The following is a 20,456-nucleotide window of genomic DNA, read 5'->3' on the forward strand; positions in this document are numbered from 1 at the left end:
GCAATTACCCCAGGGGCAAGGATCAGTATTCTAAAGAAAATCAACATGCTAAGCGCTGGAATTCTTACCCTGAACTTGTGAGTGGTACAAACTCACAGCTGATTGGAAAAGAGTAGAGCATGAGAATTACCTTTTCAAATTGTTTGCACTTCCACCTTTCATAATCAAAGAAACAAATCATTTTTGTTTCTCATTGACATCCACTACCAAATATTTCAATTTGTGATCCTTGTGTAGTGCCACTAAAAAAAAAAAAAAATGAAGTATGTACTGTAAAGGTGGAGACATTGAATTGGTGATGCTTTTCTAAAGGAGCCTGTACGTTCTCTTTGGCAGCATTTAGACAGATCTTAAGTGATCCAGGAAGTTGGGACACAAGAAAAACTATTGGATAGAAAATTCTCAGAAGCATCTAAGTGCATGCCTACAAGCTTCCCCCATGGAATTATCTGTTCCTGGCAGGTAGAAATTGTACCACACACAGAGCTAGAGCACTGTTGAATGGGACTGCTCTGGGAGATGCTGTAACTTTACTACCTAAAATGTTTGTTTGGAGCCCACAGCCCTGAGATACTTCCCCCAGGACATTCCAAAGTAACTGACTCATCACCAGCCTTCTGCTTATAGTTAAAAGATCCTGGCATTTTCTGTTTGTGATGTTCGTGATATCTCCTACATCTATTTTTGAACATTTCTTTAACAGACATAGTGGAGATTCTGGGCATCTCTTGCTCTTTTTTTTTTTCCCCCTCTTCCTGGATATCTTGATGTTTTCTTCCATTTCTCCCTGGTCCAAAAGTCAATTCCATTTCAGTGTGTAAGTCTCTTTAAAGAACCAATAGTTATCATCACACTCGGGAAGGTTCAGAGCAGTAAATTAAACGTTGAAATGCATATTATAGTTTAAGGATTGTCTTCTTGGAGATGGAAGTGATGATTCATCTCTTAGAAGGAAGTTCTTCACTTAGTGAACACCTATTAAACTTACACTTTGAGAGCTGAAATAGGAGAGAGTGAATGACTTGATGAGGCCTGTTATCTGTGGGGAGGATGCCTGAGAGCTTCTAATCAACCTTAACTTCATAAAATTGAAGAAAAAGGCTGTTTAAACAAAATGGCAGAAAGAAGAATCATTTCTTAAAACTCAGTCTCCAAATAATTCATTTTTTTCCTTTTAACTAGAAAGAAATGAAGAGGTAATTTAGTTTACCTGGTGGGGAGAAGGGACGGGTAGAACAAGAACTATAGAATAACTTGCTGAATTTTTCAACCTGTGTCCATTCTCATAGTCCCAGAGACTGATAACCCTTTAACTCCAGGGTTGAGAATCACATGGCTTGAAAAATCTTCCGATTTATTTATTTTGCACTTACCTAGCACCTGTGATATGCTAGGCACTGAACTATTAATAGTAGCCAGCTTAATTCTCATGACAACCTGTGAATGATAGGTGGTGTTAATATCTTCTGTTTAACAGATGAGGAAACTTAGGCATGAAAACATTAACTTGGTCGAGGTGATCTAAGGTCACCCTGAAGCAGGCCGTGTGGGATTGCACGTTCAGCCAATCTGCTATAATCTGTATATCGATTTCATATCTATATTTCTCACAAATCAGAATTAAATTCCAAGCTAGATTTAAATAGACTCCATTGTTTTATGCAAAACACCTGCTTACTGATTCTATATTAAATTAATATGTGAACAGAAACAGTGAAACATGTGTGTCATTTCACCATAAATGTAAGCTTATAGTTTTTAAACATTACTGGAAATAACTGTGTCAAAAATCTGCGTCTCAATTGTTATCCAGTTGTGAGAAATGAATCTGTGCACTTTTGGCTTACCTTGAACATTCTGTGCCTCTCCATGTGTAATTTTGTTGGTGACAGTGATTAATTAGTTTCCCTATATGCACCTTATCATTTCAGCACACACGCCTTGTGTGTTAAGCTGAAATGTGTATTTACTTAGAATCTTTATTGTCCATAGACCATCTGTTCTTTTCCTGCCATCAGGCCCTCTTAGGAAATCACTACTCCCCATCGTATCTTTCAACTGTGTTGTCATTGGCCTTTGGGGGTATTAAGGGATGCAGTTCTCCTTCTACTGATTGGCAATCTCTACAGATTTAATTTGTCTCTATATATAGTTTCCTACCTTAAAACATCGCAGAAGTTTTAGGTTTCAGATGATGTGCCAAGTGGTGAAGAGCCAGTGTCTTCTCCTTAGGCAGAACTAGCTCACTAATTGTATGTGCTTCTTTCAATTATTTTAATGAGTGTCATACCCGTTTTAAATCAAAATATATTCATACAGAGGAACAGGTAGTCTGCTTACTGCTCTTTCCTAGGAAAACAATTTTAAAAGGCTTGAATTGTTACAGAATACATCTTGTGAATCCTTGCTTCAATGACAAAATAGCAATTATTTTCCCTTAACAAATTCAGCCTCAAATATCCATATACAATTTTAAGCTTTTTAGCATAGATTAAAATTCAATGAACACCCATTTGTCTTGGTCAACATGCCATTTTGTTTTTAAACAAATCACCTCATTTTCATGTACCTACAGTTGTTAATTGAACTAATCTATTAGCAGTGTTGCCAAGCACAGACTATTAAGTCAATATCTCATTTAAAATTAGTTGCTCTGATGTTGTGCACAGAAGGTCGTTGAAGTCCTAATTGTTTCCTTTTATAATTTTACTTTATTCTGTAATGTCCTTTTCATAGTGATACCATTTTGGGAAAATGGAGGCTTAGCTTTTTAACTACTAGAAAGCAATGTATGAAAACCTCTTAATTTCCAGATTTTAAATTTCAGCACTGTGATACCATTTGTGGTAGTGGTGGTGGTGGTTTAGTAGCTAAGTTGTGTCTGACTCTTGTGACTGCATGAACTGTAGTCTGCCAGGCTCTTCTGTCCATGGGATTCTCCAGGCAAGAATATAGGAGTGGATTGCCATTTCCTTCTCCAGGGGATCTTCCCGACCCAGGAATTGAACCTGGGTCTCCTACATTGCAGGCAGACTCTTTCCCAACTGAGCTATCTGTATAATCCAGCTAAAATATACGTTCCTTAAAGTTTCTAGTAGTTTGGTTTTTTTTTGACAACCCTTTGAGGAAATGCCAGAAGCACATTCTAGATCTCATTCCTTTAGGCCTGAGGTCTAGAAGGGCCTGCACAGAGATACAGGTGTGGTGCCTTGGAGGGTCTCTGTAAAGTAGACTTGGCCCTTTTGTTTCCTATTGTTTTGGGTCTTACAGCATTGTTTTTACTGTGGTGCTTCCGAATCATGTCAGTGACTTTCATGAAGGGCAGCTTTAATAAATACCCCTATAAAACCCATTACCTTATGTGCTCTTTATACCATCTGTACCACTGTTGTGGGCACTGTTCAGTTTCATCCCCTGATACCTTGTTGCACATCTATGCAGAAGAAATTGCAGGTCTTTGTCAAGAGGAGTGAAAACCTGGAGCCGTTAGTTTGCTGTGTTGCCTAAACACAGTGAATTTTGCTATGACTTGTTGCCTGCCTTTTGCTCTGTAAGTTGAGAGGCTCAGAGCCCAGTGTGCATTGACCTATTTAAAAGGGTTCTGAGTCTAAAGAAGTATAGGTTGTTGTATTCAGCCTTAATTCTGGCTTCATTTTCTCTTTTCTTTATCCTAGTTTACTCATTAAAAACATGTTGCCTCTCTGGTGGTCCAGTGACTAAGAATCTGCGCTTCCATTGCAGGGGGCGCAGGTTCAATCACTGGTCAGGGAACTAAGATCCCGTATGCTGCTACAGCCAAGAAATAAAAGCAAAACAACTAAAAAAAAAAACCAAAAAAACAAACAAACAAAAAAACAACTTGCTGTTCTGCATAAGCCTCAGCTCCCTTTTGGATTGAGGTGAAGTGAAGTCGCTCAGTTGTGTCCGACTCTTGGCGACCCCATGGACTGTAGCCTACCAGGCTCCTCCATCTATGGGATTTTCCAAGCAAAAGTAGTGGAGTGGGTTGCCATTTCTTTCTCCAGGATTGAGGTGGCTTTCCATTAATACAGTGAAATGTGAGATATGGTGGGAAAGGGCTCTGAGAGGGATGTGCAGGTTGCTATGGAAGCACAGAAAACTGGTGCCCCGCCCAGCTTGGGGGAGGGGTGTTGTCAAGGAAGGTTTCCAGGAGGAATTTCTAAGCATCATGCTTGGCACATAATAGGCCCTTAGTAACTGATGATATAATAAGAGATGGTATTTGAAGAAGTTGGCTGGGAGAAAAATGAGTAAGTAAATTCAGCAGAGAGAAGAACAAGCACAGAGTCTTAGAGTGAGGAGACAGCATCACGATTTGAGGAACTATTGTGGGATTATGGTACGATGGGAATAAAGGGTGGCAGAGAGGAGAGGTGAGGCAGCTGGAAGCCATATTGTAAAGAGCCTTATGGAGCTTGCTAAGGGTTTACTTGTTTATATATTATGTATTTATTTTTAAGGCAATACTGAAAGTGAGACATGTGGGAGAAGGGGCAGATTTTGGTGGAAAAGACATTAGTGAGTTCTGTTTTGATCGTGTTGAGGATGAAGTGTCTGCAAGGCGCTGGCTGAGATGTCCACTAGGGAGTCCTAGAGGTGTCTCTGGGCCTCAGTAGCCAGGGCTGAGTTGGTAGGTGAGCCACGCACAGCCTTGGCACAGAGGCACTCACCAGACACTGTCCCTCAGCTGGTCGCTGCCCCTTCAGCTCTGGAAGCACGTTTTTCCTACATTCATGACATTTACCTCAATTTACCATGAGCTACAGACATTCATATTCATCTGGCTATTGGTCATCTCAGTTGTATGTCCACTCTCTATCTAAAACAGCACAGAACCTCTGAGGTTCTGTTATTGAGAATGTAATAGGTTGCATCAGCGATCCAAGCTCTCTGAAGACTGTATAGAAAAACAAGGAGAAAACCATGTACCTACTGTGTCATGCGCTGTGCTTTGTCTTGGTAGCCACATCCAGTTAACTGTTTTAACCCATTTTTCAGGTGAGAATCTCAGAGCTTAGAGATGTTATTACACTTGCCCCATATCATCCTGCTTGTTTAAGGGTAGTCAGAGTGGAGGGCTCAACTCCAAATGATCCAGTTTGCAAGCCCTCACCCTCTCTGCTGCAGCCCTGGTCTTTGGGATAGACCAGGTCACTAGAAGGAAAGGTCCAGGGAGGGTTGTGTTGGGGAAGAGCCTTTTCATGGAGGGTTTGCACCAAGAGAGAGTTCAGTGTTTGGTGTCTCTGACTGCAGGTTAGTCTGTCCAGGGTTTTACTTTTTTCCTCTTAGTGAACTGGAAGGGTTTCTAGTGTTTGGTAGCAAATCCACACCTCTTCAAACACTAGGGCAAGCAATGACTAGAGCTATAGGTATCTGAACTAATGGGAATGAGCAGCAAAAAGAAAAGAGGGCTTCTGCTTCTGGAAGCAGCATACAGAGAACAGTTACATGATCACCATCAGTTCGGTCCTGCCTACTCAAACCATGCTGCTGGCCTTAACTTTCAAGTGGACAGTTTTCTGTCTTGACTAGGAAAAATGGAGGGTTAGCCAAATACCTCCTGAAAATCAAGGCTTGCTAAGGAGGGAATGAGTGGGATGGAATGTCTCGGGCTGAAATCTGGGAATGACAGAAGTGAGAAAATCTAAGGTGGGTAAGGAAGGAAAAGGAGCACAGAACTCAGCCTCAGACTTTGGATCATCTAAGTAGAAGTTGGCTAGACTCGAGAGCCTCAGTGACTTACTCTAAATCTCTTAATTATTCTAGTGATAGTTTAGAAACACCAATTGGGGTTGGCATGAGTTAATCTTCATTCTTTAGCTCATGTGTGGAAATTCAGAGAGGAAAGTGAAAAGTGAAAGTCACTCAGTCATGTCCAACTTTTTGCGGCCCCAGGAATAGTCCATGGAATTATCCAGGCCAGAATACTGGAGTGGGGAAGCCTTTCCCTTCTGCAAGGGATCTCCAGACCCAGGGATCAAACCCAGGTCTCTCACATTGCAGGTGGATTCTTTACCAGCTGAGCCACAGGGAAAGCCCAAGAATACTGGAGTGGGTAGCCATTCCCTTCTCCAGTGGATCTTCCTGACCCAGAAATTGAACCTGGGTCTCCTGCATTGCAGGCAAATTCTTTACCAACTGAGCTATCAGGGAAGCCCTATCCAAGTTCTCAGTTTCCCTAAACGTACCTCAGGGGAAACCACTGTCACTGCTGGAATTTGATATAAAGGATTTCTCATCTCAGGACTGAGGGGAAACCTTTATCACAAGCCTATTCTTAGTGAAATCAAAATATAAAGTATGTGGTTTAAATATATATTTGTCTCTGTGTGTGCTGAAGAAAATCATTCTGCACTTCATATTGAAAATCACACTTGGAAATGAGACCAAAAATTTAACTTCCATGCTCCACATACGACTGCATTTCAAAATAATGGATCTGCAATTTAGTGTGTTACTTCGAGAATCCATTCAGAAGGGATGGTAATCAAAGTAGTTAAACTAAGCATGTTCCAAGCCAGAACAGATTTTTCAGAGTTTGAGTGGTAGTAAGTCTTCTTTACCTGAAGTTCTATTTAAATTTGAAGCGTTAAGAGTTTCCTTCCTTCTACCCATCCATCCATCCATGAGATCCAGTGAGAACCAGACCTCCTGACTACTGATTGATTACTACAGCCCTCCAGTCAGAATCCTCTCAGGGTTTGAGATCCTCCTCTAAAATCACCATCCATTCTTTTTACCTGGTGCTACTGGAGTTTACCTGACTCAGGTTTTTTAAAGCAGTAAGGCAAATTGTTGTAGGGTTTAACTTGGTTTGTGGTGGTTGGACTTGGTGTTAACTATTTTTGTCATCTGCCTGGAGCTGATGTTCTGTATACAGAGCAAATGCATTACATTAACATTTTAAGCTTAATTTGATTATTCATCATGATGTCACTGAGCTGGTATCCGTTCTGAAGGAGAGCATTTTTCTCCTGTCTTCCTCATTCTTCTCTTCCATTATGATGTGGATTTTCCAAAAATCTAAGTTTAAAATACCTCTTTTAAGTATAATACTCAGTGGAATTTTCCCCCATAGTTTATTCTTTTACAATAAAGATCATTTAAAAATATTATTCAGCTTTTTATGACTATTGGAATAACATTATGGTTAACGTGTGCATTTAAGTACTTAAGGTATTTTCCCACTTTCTCTCTTATAATGCTACAAGGGGCACGTACCAGATGCTTGTGTTAATAAGCACTGTGCTTCTGTGCCCATCAGCGCTAACACTTGGTCTCCAGGTAAGAGATTTGCTTCAAATTGGTACCAGGTGGTTTCATTCTTTGGCCTACTCTTCAGAAAAATGTATCAAATTATATCCATTTTCTAAAGAAAACATTCAAGTGTGAAATTTCACTTTTGCATCAGTTGTAAGATTAGTTAAATGAATAAAAAGTGAGGTTGTTTCCTATTTCTGGGAGAAAACATGACAAAAGATAAAGATTTAATTTTCTTATATTGAAAAAAGAAAATTGTGCAGGCCTAGAAAATAAGGAAATGAACCATGTTCATTTAAAAATAGTACTTGACCGTCATCTTCGCAGCAGTTTCTCATCAGTACAGCTCCCTGAATTGTTTTTAACATCATGAGGCCATTTTAACTTTTATATGAAATGAAATTCGGGATATAAAAGTTAATGAGTGTGATGTGAATAGCTGGATTTAATACCACGTTCAGTAGGAAATGTGGCGCCTCAGTAAATCTCTACACATCCTTCCTCCTTTTGTCCATTGATTTATTGCAGTCCTCTCAGAGTTATGGCTTCTGTATACCTACTCTTCCTAGATATTAAAGATTGCTGCTCTCCAGCAGTCATCATAGGAAGGATTAGGTATCTCATTTTCTCAGTAAGATTTTATACCGCCTCAAACTTTAACAAGTAGGCATGCATAAAAATTGCTTTTTAAACCACAGACGTGATGATACTGTTTGGTTAGATGTTTGAGGGTATATATTAATAATGACTGAGTTTGGGTTCCCGTGAACATTGATGCATCTGACAATCTGGTAGGAAATACTTAATTATTATAATCTAGTTCATTAAGCAGGGATTACCCTTATCCATTTTTAAAGTGCACTGGAAAGCACAAGATGACACTAGGCTATCTTGAGTCAAAAAGCAAGGAGTGGCTCTAAACCCAAATCACTGCAAAGGACACAACATCCAGATCAAAACGGCTTCTGCTGGGACACTCCCTGCAACAAAAATAATGACAGTAATAGTTTAGGATACTTTGAATTAATTTAAAAAAAAGAAAGAAAACCCAAATGCTAAGTGTATAGTAATACTAAGAAAAGAAGAGGGGATGGTACAGAGAATTTAGAAAAGGGAGATTTGATGCTTACAGAGGAATGGCACCTAAAATGTAGGAATAATGTTAAAAGTAGAAAGTGACAATTTCATAGCTCCCTTTGTATTCCTTCATTCAGGCCAGGATTGTCAGTGGGGTTTGCAAATGGGCTTATCCGCATCAATTGAAAGTATCACCTTGTAGAATTAATATTAATTATCAAGAGACAAAGTACCTTTACAAAATACCAAGGGGCAAGATACCTTGACAGTGGAAGAGTCGGGAGGTTCCCACCCAACTGAAGTGATCAAATTTAGTGTCACCAACAGCAGAACAACTTGACCTGGGTACCACCTGTCATCATTCAGTCATTTCCAGGATCATTCATCTGGGATTTGTGTTTTAAAAAAATCATCTACCTGAGTCTAATTATGGGGAACAACCAGACAAATATTGAATGAGGGAGAGTCTGTGAAACAATTGGCCTGAATTCTTCCAGAAAGTCGGTGTCATGAAATTGGCTTGCATTTGCTTAACAGGTGTTTAGATTGTTCCCAGCTTTTGCTGTTATAAGTGTAGTGCTTAGGAGTACCCTCTCTCCCCTCAGTTTTTCTCCTTGGGAATAGAAGAATGAAAAAATGTTACTGTTACTAACATTCATAATCTCTGCCAGTTATTGAAGCGTGGGGGGCATTGACTGCCACTTATATGCCAGGCTACGTGCTAAACACTTTATATTCATTATCTTATTTAATCCTCACAACTGTTTATTTCACAAACTAGAAAACTAGGTCTCCGTTTGCCAAAACCTTGGCCACAGTTCCCCTTTGGCCATCAAAGTTCCATGATTCGAGTTCAGTTCTCGGATGACAGCACCTTGAGCATGAGATGCTCTCTTGGGCAGGGTGGCCTCTCTGTGCTCACTAGTCTTCCCCTTGCCCTGATGGAGAGACACTGAAGTCAGTACAGGTAAATGAGTTCCAAAAGCTATGCAGAAGGAGTGGAAAACTGATGATTTTTATTCCTTTGAAAAGCTGACATGTCTGTTGCTATGGTTTCCCTCTTCATAGAAACATTTTTTTGCTTGCCTGTCATTTTAGAAGTTGAACCAATTGAAAGGTTCCTCACCTTCACTTCTAATGATCTTTAGGGGGATAATTGGGACAGAGCACTTGTCTTGTTGAATTAACCTTTCACACAGAGGAAGTCTAAAATTACCTATGGGGCTTAACCATCAGCTATAACTCTTGTATGTATGTATCCAGTGTCACGCCTATTAGGAAGCTTTTGAGGGGATGTATAGTTAAGACAGAGAAGGCGATGGCACCCCACTCCAGTACTCTTGCCTGGAAAATCCCATGGATGGAGGAGCCTGGTAGGCTGCAGTCTATGGGGTTGCGAAGAGTCGGACACGACTGAGCGACTTCACTTTCATGCATTGGAGAAGGAAATGGCAACCCACTCCAGTGTTCTTGCCTGGAAAATCCCAGGGACGGGGGAGCCTGGTGGGCTGCCGTCTGTGGGGTCGCACAGAGTCGGACACGACTGAAGCGACTTAGCAGCAGTAGCAACAGCAGCGTAACAAAATATGAAATCAGAAGTCTGAGGATTGAGACTTTTTTGGGATCTTGCTGATGGAAGCCTTTCTGATAAATAATACTGATGGTGATAATAATAATGGTGGTGATGGTTATGGGGAGCTTTTTGTGTACCACACAACTGTTTGCATTTGCAAGTTCAGGAGTCTTGTATTTTCATCCAGCTGCATGTTGAAAGCAACTGACAAACACAGAATAATGAAGGAAAAAAGTGAGCCCTAGGTTGATGGACTAGGTGTTTTCAGTAAATTTGGAAAAGATTCCTCCCATCTTCATACATTGTTTTCATAAAGCCTGGCATGCTGCAACAGGACTTTTGGTGTTTTGTTACATTTTTAAAAATTCTTTTATAAAATTTCAGAATGCTAAGATGCCCTAATGACTGTTAGTAATGATGACCAATGAGGTTTTAAAATTGTTTGAGAGAGTTAATGTGAAATGTAAAGTGACCTAAATTCACACTAAGGTATAAGGTACTGTCAATGTTAATGACACTTTAGGTAGGTAACTGTGTGAGACCCTGGCATCAGATTCTTGCCTAAAATGCTTTGGTGACTGAGGGAGAGAGAGAACTCAAAGTTGCTGCCTCACAGTGGGCAGGATATAATGACGTAAGGACATCCCCAAGAAGGGAGGTTTTCACATACCTGAGGGCACACTGTCCCCACCTTGTTGCTGGGACCAGCCCTGTGGCTTAAGAACCAAACCCTGCATGGCGTTTGCTAATGTTCATCCAGCATTCTGTCCACCTTATGCCTTTGGAGAGAAAATGTCTCCATTTCCCAAATGGGATTAATACCTTATAGCATTGGTAGATGGCATTTTGCACGCGCTTAGCAAGAGGTAATATTTCTAAGACTTTTCTGCAGTTTTCAAGCTGTAATTATGTTATGAAGAGCTTATGAAAAGCTATGCTTATGCAAAGCTAGCCTTACGCTAATGATAGTTTGGCTTCATTCTTGCCTCATTCCTCCGCTATGAAGGCTTTCTGTGTAGCTTTTCTGTGTGTGTATGGTGTCTCTCCCTCCCCCTTGTAATGCTGCTGCTTTATCTCTCTTCCATTCATATTTTTTTCCCTTTCTTTTTGCTGCATGGAGACTCTCTGCTGTACAAGTGTAAGTATTTTTTGGTGGCTCTGCAGATTCTGGCTGTATTAGCTTACATTCTTGTGCTCCATTTGCTTCCGTGCTGCCTGGCTGATCTCCCAGGAGACTGTAGTGTCGTCATCCATCTGTGGATCCTGAATAAAACAGGCAGCAATTTAGAGACAAGATTGGATTTTACAAGATGGTTCAGCTTAGCAAAACAGGCAGTGAATTTAAAAATATTCTCAGGGATGTGCCTGAATGCAAGCAGAGTGTTGATGAAGAGGGTATGAACACTGAAAAGGAGAAAAGTGCTTGTTCCATTCATGTTTTTAAAAAATAAGCCATAAGTACTTAGACTTCTAGGGTTTAAATTTCTAATTCTTGTCATATTACTTGTTTCCCAGATTAGTAGAAAATTGCCATCATAATACCTTCTTGTAACAGAAAAATTTTACTGATCTACTTTACAAGTTAAAAAATTTTTCTTTTTAACCTCAAGGTAAAGAGAAGTAATTCAGGATTCTTGAGCTTGGAGTGAGAGTTTGTTTTTTTTTTTTTTTAATTATTCTTTGCACAAACTTAGTAAAATAAACAGAGAAATACTCCATCCTATTTTTCTGATGATAGAGACAACTCTTAAAAAAAATTAGTATGTCTAAGAATTATGTGTTAAATATGAGTTTAACAGGAAAAATATGTGGTGGTGTTTATAAGGTTCTAACAGTAATCCTTAACTTATAGTAAAAGTGGGTATTGAATTACATGGAGAATAGGTATAAATCCATTATAAAAACTGGGTCAAATGAGTAAGATTTTCAAGCAGTATAGATATTGTGCTGCTTTTTTTTAGATGCTTTGAGAATAGAGCCATTCATTTCATTCACTGTCTGCCACGATGGGGATTTATTGATATTTACGATGTCAGAATAACTCTATGTTTAGAGTCTTCCTTCTAAATTACACTGAAAGGGTTTAACACATTGTTCCTCATATTTCCTGCAGATTTGAACACTGAACATTGCTTATTACTCTTAAAATTCACTTTTAAAGACAAAGTAATTTTGTCTGGGCCTAAAGTAATGGTTGGCAGTGTTAATCATAAATTGATTTGTGAAGGGTCCATTTGGCGTATATACCTCTTCCGCTTCCACTGTTGATCCCCTTTATTTGTTGGGCACTTTGTGATTTCTCTGATCAGAAAATACTTAGGCACTGATAAATGTCCAGGAACAGTAAATGAGGACTAAGAAATAGTTTGAGAAAAGTAGCCCTTTTATTTTGGTCCAAAAACAGAAGAGAGTAAATGTAAATCTGGATGGTAAAACCAGATTTTTTTTTTTCCAGGATTCAATTCATCTAACCAACAGGTGTGAGGAGGAGGAGGCAAGGGTGCATAAAACCATGTTTCTGGAGAAACATACAATATGTGTTCCTAAATGTACGCTTAGGTGGATAATGATAGCGCATTCTTACATTCCTCTTGTTTTAGTTTATATGTAATAGAACCATAGGAATAAGCCAGTAAGATTCAGCAAGTCCATATTGTCCATTAAACTGTTAAGGAAGAAACGATTACAAAGAAAAGAAAGAAAAATATATAGAAATAAAATTCCTTTTTTTTCTTGTTATACTTAAACCCATATTTATTCTTTCTTGTGAAAGAAAGAGATGGTAAGAGTTCATCCATCAGAAGAAACGTATAAAATCAGGTTGTATTCTTAACACCAATTGTAGAAACCAGCCTGATTGCAAGCCCTGCAAATTTTAGCAAAAGGCCATCAGCCTTGTCCAAACATGGCAGAAATTTAGAACTCACAAATGTGTCAAATATAAAGAATTTTATGCGAAATGCAATGGAAGTTATATTCTCTTGTAAACAGCATATGAAATAAAGCAATGAAAATGCATTAGAATGCATGCTTCTGATATTCAAATTTCATAGCCTAGGTTTTGAGGCATTACAAAGCTAGACCAAGAAAGGCAAACTGGTTCCTTTGATTAATGTCAACCATCAGACGTCCTAATGATGATTTTGTATGTTTCTCAATATGTCTGTAAAATTAGATTGAGTTGAATGGCCATTAATAGTTAGGCATCAGTTTGTAAATGAGTTTCTATCTTTGCTATCTATTATATATATGTACTCTTATATGTAATTCCATATTTCTTGTATATATTTAAAAATTATGATATATTTGAAATGTAATTATTATGTTTTGCATGTATTTGGTATTCATTATAAAAGCAAAATGGGGAAACTTGACCCAGATTATTTTTGCCTACAAATTCTCTTATAAATCTAATCAAGAGTCAGAGAAAAATATTGGAAGACATCTCCATGCTATGCATTTTTAAAGTACTTTCCTATTTATCTGTGACTATGTAAGTGAATTGGCTGGAAATTATATCCCAATCTACTTCTTGATCCTTCTGCCTATGAAGGTTGTGCACACAGTGGATAGAATACTAAAGAAGTTTTCATGACTAAATACAGCATGTATTTTGGTAGTTTGTGTCTCCTTCAAAATTATTTTTAGAGATTTCACTTAAGAATAGACTAGTGAGGCTTCCTTCAGCCCACTGCAAGGCGAGTTTTGGAGAGAACTACCTTGAAACTGGATTCCTTTCTAGTTGCATTAGATTGGTTGTGTTTCTATTGAACCTGTAAAGCCCATGTTTTATAAAAAGATATTCTTCTGATGGTCTGCCTTTAAAAAAGAAAAAAAAAACCTCCTGAAAGAACCAAATCTGCTAGTTTCATTGTATATTTCAGGAAGACCAGTCTAGATTTAAATTCTTTTGCTCATCATGTTTTAATCTCCCTTTTCTCTCAAGTAATAACAAAAGTTTTATTATTAAAACTGGCATAGAATCGTCAAAACTGTAAAGCTCTTTGCTTTAAAGATCAACAAGAAAATTTATTCTTTGAACTGAAGAAAGGTTATCAACCTTGTGGATTTTTTTTTTTTTTGAGAAAGCTTTAGATGACAGCCTACTAAGTGAAATGAAAGTCTACAAACTAAGTTCTTTCAGTTATGTTATCTCTGTTTTCACCAATGCTAGTTTCTAGTATCAAACATTTAACATTCCTAAAAGCCATCCATTTGTATACTGATAACAAGTGGTGAGGTAGGAGGGATGCTAGGCTGACTTTTATAGCTGACTCTGTCCCTGGCCCTGCTCCTGTTCACTTGAATGGTGTCCTTTATCATCTCTGTGACTCAGTTTCTTTATTAGAATTTGTTTGTGGAGGTGATGACAAAGGTCCCTTCCAGCTTTGACAGGAGTGATTCTGTTGAGGGAGATGCTGATGTCTTCCTTGGATTTGACTTTACACAATCAACAGTTGACACCAATGCTGGAAAAAAGGCTCTTAAGAAATTTCAGCCATGGTTTGGGTTTTAGTCTCTCTTTTTTAAAGAACAAACAGGATCGAAGATGAGAAGTGACAGCAGATATAGACATGGCAACTTGCTTTGGTCTTTATGGTCTTTTCCCATAATATAAAGGTCAAAATTTTTGTGGTAGAAATGTGAAACAAAGCAGTTAAATAACTTAAATCATTAAAATGACAGAGTCCAATGTTGCTCATATTGCTGTGATAATGAACAGTGAATGATCATGCTTGCAATTTTTAGCAACTGATTTTTATAGTCTTTCCTTCTTATTCGTTGTATCCGTTTTAACATCCTCATGTGAAGCTGGGAGTTAAATTTATACTGTTCATTGTTCTTTTTAGCGATAAAAATAGCATTTAACTGATTAGGACTGGGGGGAAATAAGTGGGCTGTATATCATTTGAGAAAATGACAAACATTTAGAAATGTCTCAGCTTAGTCTTAGTAGTCAGGTTGTCAGAGGTCACCAGCCATCCTCTAAAAAAGTAAAATGCTGAGCTTAAGACGATTGGTCCCTAATATTACTACCCTGCCCTATACCTGCCAGATGTTTCTAAAGTTTGGAGGTCAGGTTTTACGGGAAAACTCTCTAAGTACTTTCTTTATTTTATTGGTAGATGACTCCTAAATCCAAAAGGAAGACCATCCACAGCCGAATGCTGCGGCCTGTTTCCAGGGCTTTTGGTGAGTATTCCATTTTGTCAGTCATTTTCTTATAACTATGAAACACCCTCAACAAGGACCTTGGACCACTTCAGGGATACTTCGCAGGGATGCTCTAAGTTAAGAGGGTTAAGTGATTTGTGAATGGGTGTTTGCTATTCCCTGATAGACTTAAAATTACTTTTAGCAAATTTTTATCCATCTCCATGCAGTAATCTTCAGCCTGGGGCTTTGCTTTCTTTTAGAAATGGAATTTGATCTAGATAAAGCCCTAGAAGAAGTGCCCATTCATATCGAAGACCCGCCTTTTCCATCCATCAGACAAGAGAAGCGGAGCTCAGGGTTTATCTCTGACTTGCCCTCCGAGGAAGGAAGGAAGCTGGAGCACTTTACCAAGTTAAGACCGAAACGGGCTAAGAAGCAGCAGTCCACACACCCAGCGGTAGGTGGCCTGGTGGCCCCTCATTGTCCTCCTCCAGGGAAAACTGCAGAGCCTTATAAAAGTACCTTGTATACGTGAAAGTAGTTAAGGAGATTAGAACCTCTACGTATGTGTGAGATTCATGCAAAATATCTCACTTGGTGCTCAACACTTTCATAAAGAGAATGCTGGAAAGTTTTCAACCCTTTGGCACAAAGTTGCCCCCTTGAAATCTTTATGAAAATATCAATCATGTGGGTATGATAAACAGGCTACTCTATAGAGTTGTATAGTGTATGGGTATAAAAATATGGAAAATAAGTACTGAAGAATTGATTTGTGATTAAAAATTGCTTGCGTTAGATTTTGGAGGGCCCCCATATACTCCCCCACCTCCGTGTTCTGACCTGCTCTGGCCCCCTGGCTTTTGATAACCCACAAACTGGGAGGTGGAGAAGACACCTTGCCGGGAGGACCATGCAAATGATGTGCCTCTCATCACCTTGCTCTTTACTCAGGGGAAGATGGAATTGTTTGTGCTAATGAGGCTTAATGCAATTGATCCCATGTCTCTCTGGTTAGTCTTTTCTCTCTGTGCCTGTGGTGTTTCTTCCTCACCTTGCCATCACTCTACACCCCCACCAAAGTCTGCATTCTGTACCTCTCCACCCTCAAACTGCCCTGCTAAAGGTCACTCTTCACCTAACCCTGTGGACACTTGGCAGCTGTCAGCGTGCTTGACATTGGAGCAGTTACTTGACCTGGAAATCTCCATCCTTCAGGGCCTCTGAGCATCACTCTCTTTTCTATTCACCTCTCCAGTGATGCCTTTGCTGCTTCCCTCTGCCTGGCCTGTGAGCGTATTATTTGTCTGGGTGATGCCATCTGAACCCATGGCTTCGGTCTCCCTGTTGTTGACTCCTGCCCCCTCTGATGAACTCTAGCTTCAGATACTCACCTGCCTCCTGAACTTGAATGTCCCAGAACAACTCACGTTCAACAAACTCAAAACTAGGAGCCTTTCTCTATGAACCTGCCCTGGTCCACAAGGAGCATCACTGGTGAAAAGCTAGAAACCTGGATATGACCCTGACCACCATCTCCCTGCTGTCAGCCCCACCTGCTCCTCCCCTTCCTCCTCGTCATCCCTGTAGCCCTCGCTCACATCCTGTGTGTCAAGCCTCTGGTGATATAGCCTTTTGGTCATGGCTTCCTCTCTCCCCACTCCCTCATCCCCCCACCCTTAGCTCCTGGATGAATAACTACTCATCCTGCAGACCTCCAATGAGGCACGACTTCTTCCAGGAAGCCCTCCCTGTCTCTACCTCTGTACTCGCACACAGATGGGGGTGCACGACTCTGCAGAAGGCTGTTCTCATACGCTGGCTGTGCACAGTGCACAGCCTGAGCAACCCTCCATGGAAGCCCCGCTCCCCCAGTGCGTGACGCTTTTACCCTGTTACAGCCCTTGCTGTGCAGTGTTTCCTAAGCATGGCCTCCTCCTTGTGTGTAAGCTCCATGTGGGAAGCGTGTGGTTTATCATCTATAGTTGTGTGTTGAGCATTTAGCATGAATTTAGAACATAGCAGGCATTCAGTACTCATTGGATGACAGGTGGATGACTGGAGTTGTAAATGGAGAAAAGTCACAACCAGTTATCTGAGTGGTCAGGCATTTGCTCATACCAGATCCTGGGTGCTCGTATTTGGTTGCTCTCTAATATGATTCTAAATAGCCTGACATGGTTTCAGAAAAACAAATTTTAGTGAATTGTTTTCTTTTCCAATGTACTTCTTAGTGCACTTTTACATATTCTTTGAGGAATAAACTACTCTCTCTCTCTCTTTTTAAACAAGGGAAAAGCCTTTTCAGATAGGGAAAGGATACACTGCACACACCACATTCTACTTGGTTATGGAATAAATGGTTCCTCTGGCTCTTTCCTTGTGGAGAGTCATTAGCGGTATAACATATATGTGACACAAGGGTTAACTTTCCCCGTAAGTCGGTGACCCTGGGAAAGAGAATGATTTTTTCTTTTAGTCATTTGAGAAATGAGAAAGAGTGAAGGGAAGAAAGCGGTGGCAGAGTTTTGGTGGAGGAATGTACTCAGGTCTATTCAGGAGAGATCTTGACTTTGTCCACAGGAAAGCTAGGATTTATAGGGTCAGCACACCCCAGGGTGCTCCATCCTAGGGATGCTAGCACAGCGTGTGTTGTCCTTGGATAACGGATTATGGTCCTGGGTCTGAACAGATCGCACTTCTTCCCAGAGGCTTAGTGAATGTACACAGTTTGCTCTCCCTTGGGTGCACAGAGTTTGCAGTTTTCAAAGTGCTTTCACATTGAACTCTGTGAAGCTGCCACACAGGCCCCACCACCTGCATTTTCCAGTGGAGGGTGAGAAGGTTGCAGCATTTAGCAGCAGCAGTCATTTAATATTAGTGTTGTTTTGGTTTTGTTTGGACAGACTAGGTAGCCCCAGCCCACCCTAAGTCAATCTTAGCTTTTCTAGAGCTTGTCCTTGATGCCTAATGCCCCAGTGGGCTTTTCTGGGTATCAGAATTCTCAAAGCCCAAGTATGGAGGCTGTTCTTAATTTGAACATTTCTAATTCTGAATGTGTGGGTTTTTCCCTCCTACACTGATTAATTCTTCAGCTCTCTGGACACAGCTGGTTGTCTACAGTTCAGTTCAATTCTGACTCCTCAAGTGAAGGGCTCCAGGGTACACTCACTTCAGATACCAGTTCCAGGTTGTCTCCTGTACTTCTGACTGTTACTTCATGGGGCGTTTCCATGCTCCCTTCTTTTGCTTAATTTGCTAGAATGGCTCACAGAACTCAAGAGGAGATTTTGCTTACTATTACTGGTTTATTATAGAGGATACTGTCAACTGAAATGAAAACACACAGGGTGAGACCTGTGAGTTTCAGTTCTCTTTGGAGTCTTACTGAGGACTATAGCCTGGGGCCAGCCTCTCAGAAAACTGCTCATAGAGCTGGCGGAGGTCAGTAGCAGTAGAAGGTTGCTGCTGGTCATGAGGTGCAGATATCTTGATGATTTCAGTACTTTTCTAACTACAGGAAGATGCATGAAATTAGGTTGAGAAAATTTTCTCTCGAAAATATTGAATTGTCTGAAGTCCTATTCTGCCAGTTTTCTCAAATCACAGAGAGCCTCATTCCTGACCTGCACCCTGAACTCCTTTCAGGGTGTGTTGAAGGGCAGTGACTGCAGTGACTAATGGCTTAATTCCTATAGAACCACAGGGCCGAAAACAATCTTAGTTGGCAGTTGTTGCCCATACTGACTAATGAGATGTAAATCATAAATTCCCACGATCCTTTTTGGGTATGATTAATTTGTTATAGCAGTTAACATACACATTACATACTGAATTACCCATTTATTATAAAAGGATGTAACTCAAGAACAGCAGGCTTAGGGAGAGATGTCCAGGAGGGGCTCAGCGCTTCCACGCCCTCTCCAGCACGTCACCTTCCCTGCATCTCCACATGTTCACCCACCCAGCAGCTCTCCCAACCTTGTCCTTCAGGGGATTTAAGGGAGACTTCATTATTCAGTCATAATTGACTAAATCACTGGTCATTGACAATGATTAAACTTCCAGACCTTCTCAGCTCCCTAAAGTTCAGGGACTGGGACTGAAGGTTCAACCCTCTAATCACGTGGTTGGGTCTCCTGGATATCAACCCCTATCTTTAGGTGGTTCCAAAGTCACTTCATTAATGTAATCAAAACACCTTTATGGCTCTCATCAGGAAATTCCAAGGGTGTAAAAGGTCTGGCCAGAAATAGGGATGAAGATGAAGTGTGTATTTCTTGTTATAGATCACTACATCACAACTATCTTCATAAAGTTAGTTGAGGACCTTTCTGCTTTTTTCTCCTCTCCTGTTTTCTGGAGCAGAGTTTGCATGTCATACAGATTTTCTGTTGGTCTCCTAGAAAGCCACCTGGGCCTGCCTGACATGTTATGTGTGCACGTAAGGCTCATAGGTGGATTTTTTTTTTTAACTAGGGATTTGATTTCTTTTGTTACAGATCTGTTGACAAAAAAACTAATCAACAGTCAATCTAAGAAAGAAGTGGAAAATTTTATTTGCAGTAACCTGAGGATTATAACCTGGGAGACAGACAGTCTTTCAGGACTGTCCTGCCGTTAGAGGTCAGAACACAGTTACCTAAGTTTTTGAGACAAAGGGTTATATGTCAGATGATGTACTGACAGTTCACACAGTCCAGGCCTGCATGTACAAAGTGAGAAGTGGGACATCCTGATCCCTTACAAGATTATCTCCTAAGTAGGTCTGATTAAGGTAGATTCATAATACACTCTGGAGGGGAGAGAGAAGGTCCCAGATGGGCAGAGGAAAATTTTATGTTTAAATTTTTCTTGCCTTACCATAATATATGAATTTTATTTCATCAGATCTATTCAGATTATCTATTTCTCCTTGAGACCATTTTGGTAATTTCTATTTTTCTAGGATATTAACCACTTAGTTCATTTAGTTGTTTCTAGAATTCTTATGAGTTTTTAATCTCTTTTTTGTATCAATAGCTCTGTCCCAATTTATTTCATTTCTAATATATTTTAATGCATCTATCCTAATTTTGCAAGGTCTCATTTACTAAAAGTGAAAGTGATAGTCACTCAGTCATGTCCAACTCTTTGGGACCCATGGAATTCTCCAGGCAAGAATATTGGAATGGGTTGCCATTCGCTTCTTCAGGGATCTTCCCGACCCAGGGCTTGAACCCTGGTCTCCTACATTACAGGCAGATTCCCTACCATCTAGGAGTCTTTTTCAAAGAATCAGCTTTACTAGTCCTCTCAAGTGCATTAATTTTTTTTTTAAATTATATTTATTTTACTTCCTTTTACCCCTTTTCCTGGCTTGATTGCT

The 20,456-nt window shown here is 40.0% G+C and overlaps 1 protein-coding gene across 5 annotated transcripts in view; it reads left to right on the plus strand.

Moving 5' to 3' along the window:
- CARMIL1 (capping protein regulator and myosin 1 linker 1) overlaps positions 1-20,456 on the plus strand; it is a 307,760-nt gene that overhangs the window by 264,212 nt on the left and 23,092 nt on the right. For all 5 annotated transcript variants that reach the window (XM_018038752.1, XM_018038753.1, XM_018038755.1 and 2 more), the window contains 2 exons: positions 15,058-15,124; positions 15,349-15,545. In XM_018038752.1, the coding sequence (XP_017894241.1) occupies positions 15,058-15,124; positions 15,349-15,545 (264 nt within the window). The remainder of the gene's footprint in view (positions 1-15,057; positions 15,125-15,348; positions 15,546-20,456) is intronic.

This window comes from Capra hircus, chromosome 23, assembly GCF_001704415.2.
Source record: "Capra hircus breed San Clemente chromosome 23, ASM170441v1, whole genome shotgun sequence".
Lineage (NCBI taxonomy): Eukaryota > Metazoa > Chordata > Mammalia > Artiodactyla > Bovidae > Capra > Capra hircus.